This window comes from Drosophila simulans, chromosome 2L (assembly GCF_016746395.2).
Source record: "Drosophila simulans strain w501 chromosome 2L, Prin_Dsim_3.1, whole genome shotgun sequence".
NCBI lineage: Eukaryota > Metazoa > Arthropoda > Insecta > Diptera > Drosophilidae > Drosophila > Drosophila simulans.
The window spans coordinates 2,769,942-2,778,685 of NC_052520.2; the positions used below are offsets into that span (position 1 = coordinate 2,769,942).

The window sequence follows — 8,744 nt, forward strand, 5'->3', positions numbered from 1 at the left end:
TTTGTTCTGCAAAACACTTGAGTATAATATTTATTTATTGAAAAAGCAATCACAAGGCATTGGGCTGGAAGGAAAAAACTAAAAACTCTGGGAGCTGTGTTCTATCGACTTGTCTGATGTTTCCTCAGGCTGATATGGAATTCTAGGCATGGATTTTTTGAGACACTGCGTCATGGACATTCGATGGTGCGTTTGTGATATAAGTCACAACTCCTACTGGGTACAAACTACACAGACGATTGAAGATATCAAACAATACGTAACATGAAACATAAATACGCTTAGACTAACCTTTAAGTTACCAAAGCAGTACGTTTCGAACATAACCTTCTTGTTTCGGATTACATTTAGTCGCAATATTAATGTAAGCTATTTATAAGAACCAATTTTAGTTAAAATATTTCAATATCTCTGATTTAGTTCTAAAAATCGAACATTTTAATTTGAAAATCACAGTTTTAAAATAACGAATTAAACATTTAGACGAAGAGACGTACATACTTTTTCAAAATTGTTGGCTAAAATTGGCTTTTGTGACACACTGTTCGCCAGAACGGACTACTTTGGAGGACAGCGTGGGTACATATGGGCACTACCTCAAAGGTTGATAAATACTCCTTTCACCTTAAAACTAATTGCACACTTTATCTAATTGCACTTTCCGCCGGACAGCTAAAGACTACAGAACAAAATATTAAACTAATGGATGAAAATTGTAGCGGAGATTCGCGGTTCAAATTGTTTCAGTGCGAGGATCGATCTTGTGAATAGCCTGCATGAGGCTCTCGGTGTTCGCCGTGTTGATGCCCTGCTTGGACATGTCAGTCAGTCGGTCGGTGATTGGCTTTTGATCCTGACCGCGCTGCCACCTGAAAGGATGAGATATTCAGATTAGCCTTTTCCTTAATACGGAATAATTCGATTGAGCTCACCACAGATGGGCGCAGGTGTGGAGCAGGGGAATGTAAAGCGGCAGCAGATCAATATCGCACAATGTCTCGAAGCGACTCAGTGCCAGCAGGGCCCACCTCTCGGCCGCGTGATGAGGCACTGGGGATGAGGTGCAGGCAGCCACCAGACGGCAGAGTATCAAAAGCACCGGCCTAGATCGATTCATGTATATCTTGTTCAGCAAGCGGAAACAGTTCTCCAGAATGGGTATGGCCATCTCGTTACGCCGCTCATCCAGAAACTGGCATGCCCTGGTCAGTTCGTCGTGCTGGAGAAAGCGCAGGAAGTACTCCGAGTCCCGGAGCATCGCCTGGCTTGCCACATACGTGAGGAATGCCTCGAAGGCCGCACTCCGTTCGCCAATCAGCTCGGACTTGAAGTTGCCCATCAGGACCTTGGCTGGGAAGTACTTGTTGGCCATCTCCGCCGGATGCTGCCGCTTAAGGCCCAGATAGAGCTCCCGAAAGTCAGTGTATCGGCGTTCAATCTTTGCCGGCTGAGTGTCCTCCGTGGCTCCATCCTGCTTCACAGTGAGCTCATAGACCACGAACCGCTTGATCTTCACATCCTCGCCATCGGGCGGCATTATGTGGGCCACCAAGATGTCAAAGCGGAGCACGGTGCTCCCATCCGTGGTCGGCTTATACTCCGCACTTGTGGCTCGCTCCCAGACACCTAGGAAGATACAGACAATATTCGCCTTAGAGATTTTCCACTGTACCTTCATATTTGGCGAGTGTGAGGTAATGGTTACACAAACCTTTTTGGAGCGCCTTATCGGATTCTGGAGGGGGAATGTCGAGGGCCGCCGCCTCGATGGCTGGACTGTCCAGCTCATCCGGACCGGGTGGCTCCCCATCGAAGGAAGGCTGGTGGTGCAGGCGCTTGGCCATCACGGCGTGAACTGGGGGAGAAGAAAAACCAAGCCAAATGAACGACGAACTGCTAATTGGAGGTTTCACTGTGCTCACTGGGCATACGGGTTCTATGAATCTCTTTGTGATTTCTCGCTGGGCTGCTGTTTTCGATCTGCAGCTGGGCACTTGCAATTCGCTTCTGGTTTACGGCGGATTATGCGGTTGGCATAGTTGTTGAGTCAATTTACAGTGACTAATTCCGCCCCAAACAAAAACATTGCAAGTGGGACGGAGACCTTTGTTTTGTGCGTGTGAATCCCGCATAGGCGGCTTCTGGAACACCCTACGCGGGTATGGCTCTTAGGGAACATTTAGAATAACTATAATCTAAACCTTTGAATAATATTAAATATTTCTATAAATTGTATAATAATTTACTAGGCTAACATCTTTATTAGCTCTAATACATATCGTGTACTTTAGCAACAAGTTTTTTTTGAATTAACAGACTTTATATAGTAGGGTATGAAAACATTAGTGCTTTTCAATCTGGCAGCCTTAAAAGAAGTAACTTTGAAAGTGATCATGATATACCCTTTCATTTGGTTTATGTATACAAATTGAAACAAAGGATTCGTAACTGAGCAATTAAGTTATGATTTAAGGATTCCCATTTGTTTGGATAATTCTCGCAGTCTCAAACGCTTGTATACATTTGCTTGAACCAAAAGCTAATATACTCATCCTATGTAGGGTATGTACACTACCAAACCGTACGGTGTGGCAGCCCCAATGACACTGAAAGTCTGGCAACTCTATGCGAGTCTCTGCTTCCTCTTCCCAAGTAAACCAAAACACCCACAGAGCAAAAGAAAAACCAGGAATATTACAAAGACAAGATGACGTTGCCCGAGTTCTTTGGCTGCACCTTCATCGCCTTCGGACCGCCCTTCGCCTTGTTCGTCTTCACCATCGCCAATGACCCAGTACGGATCATCATTCTGATTGCGGCGGCATTCTTCTGGCTGCTTTCGCTGCTGATCTCTTCCCTGTGGTATGCCCTGATTCCTCTGAAGGAATTCCTGGCTTTCGGCGTGGTCTTCTCGGTGTGCTTCCAGGAGGCATTCCGGTACATCATCTACCGGATACTGCGCAGCACGGAGCAGGGATTGCATGCCGTGGCGGAGGACACGCGAGTGACGGACAACAAGCACATCCTGGCCTATGTTTCCGGCTTGGGATTCGGCATTATATCCGGGATGTTTGCACTGGTCAATGTGCTGGCTGATATGGTGAGTCCAGCAAAGGTGCGTTATATGCTCCGAGTAATGACTAATCTCGTTTTTCAGAGTGGTCCCGGCACCATGGGTTTGAAGGGCGGAACTGAGCTGTTCTTCGTCACCTCGGCTGCCCAGGCGTTGTCTATTATCCTGCTGCACACCTTCTGGAGCGTCATATTCTTCAACGCATTCGACACAAACAACTATATTCACATAGGCTATGTGGTTGGCAGCCACCTGTTTGTCTCCTTGATAACTCTGCTCAATGCCAATGAGCTTTACACGACCACTCTGCTGATAAACTACTTGGTCACCATACTTACGGGAGTCCTGGCCTTCCGGGTGGCTGGAGGAACCTCTCGCAGTTTCAGAAAATTCATAACATGCCAGTAAACAAGCTCCTAGTATTAACCGCCTAGTTAATAGCTTTTGTATAACATTATTAAAAACAAATTACCTTGTATATGCTCGATTAGTAACGCATCCTATGGACTTAAATCCCTATTACTAAACGGATTTCTTGAAAGAACGAGAATACATTTAGATCCCTACGACTTTCCCAATAAATATACACAGATCTATGTTTAAGATACATTCCTTTTAATGAGAAAAAACTACTAGGACTAACACAATGCTTAGTATGCCATTAACTACTGGCTATAGTCCACTTTCCTGACATTAATGCCGTAGTCGGCCAAAGCCGGCTGCAGGTCCTCCATGGTCAGGGTGAACTTGCGGTCCTTGGCCTTAGATCCTCCCGGTGTATTGGTGGTTTGCATATGGGTGCGCGCCTTGGAGTGCTGCAGTGCATCGTCGATGATATCGGACATGTACTTCTGGGCGGCGAGGCTGATCAGACGAACGATGCGTTTGTCGTCCGACTGGAAGCCTCCCATGTTGAGATAGTGCGAGGTGACCGCATCCGGAATCAATGGGGTATAATCCTCCAGCTGCGACATGAAGTCGCTGAGATGCGAGGATGGTGTGGTCCGATCCCGATCTCCTCCGCCTCCTGAGGATTGTCCATGACTGCTCGCGCCACCGGCGCTGTTGTGGTAAATAATTCCGAAATTGGAGCCCACCATCGAAAAAAATGTACAATACAAATTAAACACAGTCCAGAAGTAGTGATGGGAGATGCTAGTTATCGAATTATTCCGTATTGTTGCTGCAAGTGCTATCGATTCTTCTAATGGATCGTCATCGATTACAATATAAACATACACACATATACACGCCAACTGAGATAACAAATTTCTAGAAATAAAAAATTAATAAGTGGAAAACAATGGCTTCCGATGGCGAGGACATCACCGTAACACCCGCAGAATCAGTGACATCGGCCACGGACACCGAGGAGGAGGATATAGACTCGCCACTCATGCAGACCGAACTGCATTCCGACGAGGAGCAACTGGACGTGGAGGAGGTTCCACTGACGGCGGAGGAATCGGAGATGGATGAGCTGGTAAAGCAGCTGGAGGACTACTCGCCCACCATACCAGACGCCCTCACCATGCACATCCTGAAAACCGTATTTATATACCGGAAACTATTCTTTGTAGCATTTTTAATATTCCATTGAATCTCCAGGCTGGCTTCTGCACAGTGGACCCCAAGATAGTGCGCCTCGTCTCGGTGTCCGCGCAGAAGTTCATCTCGGATATTGCCAACGACGCATTGCAGCACTGCAAGACGCGCACCACAAACATCCAGCATTCCAGCGGACACAGTTCCAGCAAGGACAAGAAGAACCCCAAGGACAGGAAGTACACGCTGGCCATGGAGGATCTGGTGCCGGCTCTCGCGGACCACGGCATCACCATGCGCAAGCCGCAGTACTTCGTTTAGATTTAGTTAAGCTCTAAAGTTTTGATTTGTGCACACAAATATAGCTAGTTTTCTTAAAGTTGTAAAAACATTTTAGCGAGGCACTTTCTTTATTAGACAAACTAGAAATTTGGCGCTACGAGGTTAAAGAATTTGTTAGCCAGCTCAATACCGAAGAAGCAGGCAGCGTTGGCGGGGAAGGCTCGGAGCATGATGGGCGTCACGCCGCGGTACAAGGCCAGAGGTCCATCCTTGACAATCAGATCCTTGAAGACACTGCGAATGCCGTGCTTGTAGGTGCCTTCGGGAGCCGATTGTAGGCGGCTCTTCAACACATCGGCTGGCATGCCCAGAATCCAGTAGGCCATGCCCGCCACTCCACCTGCGAAAATCGTTGAGGCAGTGCTGATTTGGCCCGTCTCTGACTTCGATTTGGCCACATCCTGCAGCGCCTCGTAGACCAGGAAGTACAGGCCGTTGGCGGGCAGATCCCTGAGCATTGTGGCGCAGCTGCCCTTGAAGACGCTGCGAAGTCCACCCTCCTTGTAGAGCTTGCCGGCGCAGTCGATCATGCCGTTGTACTTGCGCTCGCCACCCTGACCCTGCTGCGTCTGCAGGAGCACCTTGATGCGCTCGCCGGGCGCCATTATCAGGGTGGAGAACAGCCCGGAGAAGGAGCCGGCCACGAAGATTTGCGGGTAGGTCAGCTTGGCGTCCTCGCCGCGCTGCTGCAGCCGCTTGCCCAGCGCGTAGCCGGCGAAGCACATCGCAAAGATCGGAGCAACGCCCGTCAACGGTGCGGACATGCCCTTGTACAGACCGCGGACGCCCTCATTCTTGATCGTCTTGGCCGCACAGTCGAAGGTGCCGCGGTACAGGGGCTGCTCACCCGGCGCTGGACGCGGCATGGTCTGCAGGCGCACCTTGATGGTGTCCAGCGGATGGCCAGAGAGCACATTGCAGATCCCACCGAATCCGCCCGTCAGGAAGGACTTCACTGGATTCGCTTTGCGCTCCGTGGACACGTTCTCTGTGGTGGTCATGGCTACAGGTAGCTACTGCTGGTCTTTACTGCTGCTCCTTCACCTTCACCTTCACGCCCGGCAGCTGTTCGATTTCGAAACTAGTGTTGTTGTTTTCTGGCAAGTCAAGTGGATTATTGGAATTTGCACCTAGCCGATAGTTTCGAACTAATCTTGAGCATTCTATAGCGATAAGGAGCGCGGCAACATTACGTCACAAGCTGCTGATGTTTCCACAGATGCAGAGAACCTCCAGATAAAGATACTGCACTGATATCACCAATTATTGCCACGGAGCAACTTGATCTTCCGATCAGAAGAGCAGTTTTTCTGGTTTGAAGATCTCTATGATTTCCATATGTTGCAGCAGGGTTCAAAGTCCACCTATGTGCAGCTCCTTCTAATTGGATTTTCACTGGCCCTAATTAATTAAAGCGATCTATGGCACTAAACACTTTTGCATTTCCCTGTAAAAATTTGTTAGTTTTTTTGTTAATAATAAATAACATTATAGCGACGCAGGTGTGAGAGCATTCGAATACCCTAAATTTGCCGCACTGTGTGAATTGCCTGAAAACCCAGTTGGCAGCGCTCTTTCGATGTTCTTGTCAACCGGCCGGAATTTCTTTCGTGTTTTCAGGTGAGTTCGTGCGAAATTGTCTTAATTATCTAAAGTGCCGCGATTATATACTGTATTTACGGTGCAGCTCTCGCCAAATAGCCAGCTGCAGTGCTAGAATGGCAAGCGAAGTGGAAAAATCGCAAACGGCAGCCGCCAGTGAAGACACCATTTTCGGCAAGATTTTGCGCAAGGAGATCCCATGCAAATTCATCCACGAGGATGATAAGGTGAGATCGCGGTCCATTTGGTTGGTAGAAAAAGATGTTACCTTTCGAATCTTTCACAGTGCGTCGCCTTCCACGATGTGGCGCCCCAGGCACCAACCCACTTCCTGGTGATTCCTCGCAAGCCGATTGCCCAACTCTCGCTGGCCGAGGATGGGGACGCCGATCTGCTGGGACACCTCATGCTGGTGGGCCGCAAGGTGGCCAAGGAGCTCGGGCTCGCGGACGGCTACCGCGTGGTCATCAACAATGGCAAGCACGGCGCCCAGTCCGTTTACCACTTGCATTTGCACTTCCTCGGCGGCCGCCAGATGCAGTGGCCACCAGGATAAGAAGCACCCTGTTGCAGCTAGCAGATCCAAGATCATTTACAGCACAGGATTATTGAAATAAACTATGTAAAATGCTAACATAAAGTGTTTTCAATCCGCCATGTTCATAATTCCTATAGGAAGCTTCACTTAAAAACCAGAGAGCAGGACATTCCCTATGCTTACCCTTCGTATACGTATAATACTACTTAATTTTTCCATAAATTTTATTAAAAAATTGATGGGAAACTAAAAAATAAAAGGTCACAAGTGGCGGAAACTCAACAGTGGAAATCGCTCCTTAAACTCGACGGCGCGGTTTAGGAAGTCGCGCAGTTTGCCCTGATTACGGCTCTTGTCCGCAAAGCTCTCGGGATCCAGGCAGTTGACGAGCATCTCCTCGACGTTCAGCTGGTGGGCAATGCCGCTTCGACGCAGTGGTCGTCGCATCAGCATGTCCAGCTTGGTGCCCACCACCAGAATGGGCACATGGTGGCGTTTCAATATGGAACGTATGCGCAGATGGCGATACTTGCAGATCAGTCGCAACGGATCGTACAGCCAATCGTGCAGGCTGTCCTCCGAGCTAAGGTCCAGCATGCTGTACACGAGGACGATGCCGTCAATATTCTTATAGAAGCTATCGCGCTGATGGCGGCACATGCGCCAATCGCTATTCAGGTCGTAGAACTCCACAAAGTACAGGATATCCGTGGTGGTGGGCGCACTCTGCATATACGGGTAATTCTCGAAGTCCTCCGACGAGGAGGGCGTGGTCCAGGTGGGCGTGGGCGGCAGGATCACCGGCTTGGGATACTCATGCAACCGCACCTGGACATGCCACGAGTCCTCGCCAATGGTTCGTGAGGCTGGAGTGGGCGTAGTCTCCGTAGTGGCCATCAAATTGGTCAAACTAGTCTTGCCCACACCTGCAAATGGGAACGAAACACAATTAGGAGTATCCAATGGACGTATTATGTATAACTCATGTTAGCCCACCTCTGTCGCCCAACATCAGGATACGAACTGTGGGCACATCCTTGAGCTCTTGCTGTTTCATATCTGTTTTTATCTGAGTGTCTTTGAATCGTGTTTGTGTTCGTGGAATCGAAGTTTCACACTACGCAGTATCCATGCTTAGCCGATACTAATTGGATCCTCGCCTGCTCCGTTTCATTTCTAATTAACTACGAAAGGACTGCAAGGTGATGCCACATTAAGTGTCCAGTGCCAAATGGCAGCCAATCAAAGAAGGCCAAGATTTGTTTTGCATTGAACCCGAATTCTGTGGAAACAAAGTTCTAACAGTAATCGCTGTTGTCGATAATGCTGCGCCGGTCTATCGAATGCTTCGATTCGCCATTTCGAAAATATTCGAAATCCGCCGCTTGCGACCGCAGTTTCCATACTAAGCCTACTTTGTAGCTCAATTGTGGATAAGAAGTATCCGGCTTTGGGAAAATATGAATCAGTCAGCTTAATTTGCATGAGATAAGCAAAATTGCACATGAGCGGCAAAGAGAATAGATGCTATATTCAGTTCAAATATAAATAGGGATGGAATATGATAAGTTTTTGATTCATTGATGCAATAATGTTGAAAAAACATTAATAATCTGGTTGGTTACCTGTAATAATGCATCCTTT

At 48.1% G+C, this 8,744-nt stretch overlaps 7 protein-coding genes across 7 annotated transcripts; 3 read left to right on the forward strand and 4 right to left on the reverse strand.

Annotated features, from left to right (window-relative positions):
• LOC6730764 (sorting nexin-21) lies at window positions 1-2,147 on the reverse strand. The gene is made up of 4 exons (XM_016179135.3): window positions 1,923-2,147; window positions 1,712-1,855; window positions 933-1,626; window positions 1-869 (listed from the first exon to the last, which is right to left on the reverse strand). The coding sequence occupies exons 1-4, from the start codon at window positions 1,927-1,929 to the stop codon at window positions 734-736; spliced, it is 981 nt and encodes a 326-aa protein (XP_016023178.1). The 5' UTR covers window positions 1,930-2,147; the 3' UTR covers window positions 1-733.
• Window positions 2,148-2,608: 461 nt separating this feature from the next.
• On the forward strand, window positions 2,609-3,676 carry LOC6730765 (gamma-secretase subunit Aph-1). Its single transcript, XM_002077897.4, has 2 exons — window positions 2,609-3,100; window positions 3,158-3,676. Exons 1-2 carry the CDS (start codon window positions 2,708-2,710, stop codon window positions 3,479-3,481), a joined length of 717 nt encoding a protein of 238 aa, XP_002077933.1. The 5' UTR covers window positions 2,609-2,707; the 3' UTR covers window positions 3,482-3,676.
• Window positions 3,668-4,258, reverse strand: LOC6730766 (transcription initiation factor TFIID subunit 10b). Its single transcript, XM_002077898.4, has one exon. The coding sequence runs from the start codon at window positions 4,171-4,173 to the stop codon at window positions 3,739-3,741; it is 435 nt and encodes a 144-aa protein (XP_002077934.1). The 5' UTR covers window positions 4,174-4,258; the 3' UTR covers window positions 3,668-3,738.
• A 12-nt stretch (window positions 4,259-4,270) lies between these two features.
• On the forward strand, window positions 4,271-5,009 carry LOC6730767 (transcription initiation factor TFIID subunit 10). Its single transcript, XM_002077899.4, has 2 exons — window positions 4,271-4,622; window positions 4,682-5,009. Exons 1-2 carry the CDS (start codon window positions 4,377-4,379, stop codon window positions 4,937-4,939), a joined length of 504 nt encoding a protein of 167 aa, XP_002077935.1. The 5' UTR covers window positions 4,271-4,376; the 3' UTR covers window positions 4,940-5,009.
• Window positions 5,010-6,003, reverse strand: LOC6730768 (congested-like trachea protein). Its single transcript, XM_002077900.4, has one exon. It carries the CDS (start codon window positions 5,959-5,961, stop codon window positions 5,041-5,043), a length of 921 nt encoding a protein of 306 aa, XP_002077936.2. The 5' UTR covers window positions 5,962-6,003; the 3' UTR covers window positions 5,010-5,040.
• Window positions 6,004-6,438: 435 nt separating this feature from the next.
• On the forward strand, window positions 6,439-7,228 carry LOC6730769 (histidine triad nucleotide-binding protein 1). Its single transcript, XM_002077901.4, has 3 exons — window positions 6,439-6,580; window positions 6,648-6,789; window positions 6,849-7,228. Exons 1-3 carry the CDS (start codon window positions 6,540-6,542, stop codon window positions 7,116-7,118), a joined length of 453 nt encoding a protein of 150 aa, XP_002077937.1. The 5' UTR covers window positions 6,439-6,539; the 3' UTR covers window positions 7,119-7,228.
• A 78-nt stretch (window positions 7,229-7,306) lies between these two features.
• On the reverse strand, window positions 7,307-8,630 carry LOC6730770 (rab-like protein 3). The gene is made up of 2 exons (XM_002077902.4): window positions 8,097-8,630; window positions 7,307-8,026 (listed from the first exon to the last, which is right to left on the reverse strand). The coding sequence occupies exons 1-2, from the start codon at window positions 8,155-8,157 to the stop codon at window positions 7,362-7,364; spliced, it is 726 nt and encodes a 241-aa protein (XP_002077938.1). The 5' UTR covers window positions 8,158-8,630; the 3' UTR covers window positions 7,307-7,361.
• Between the last annotated feature and the right edge of the window lie 114 nt (window positions 8,631-8,744).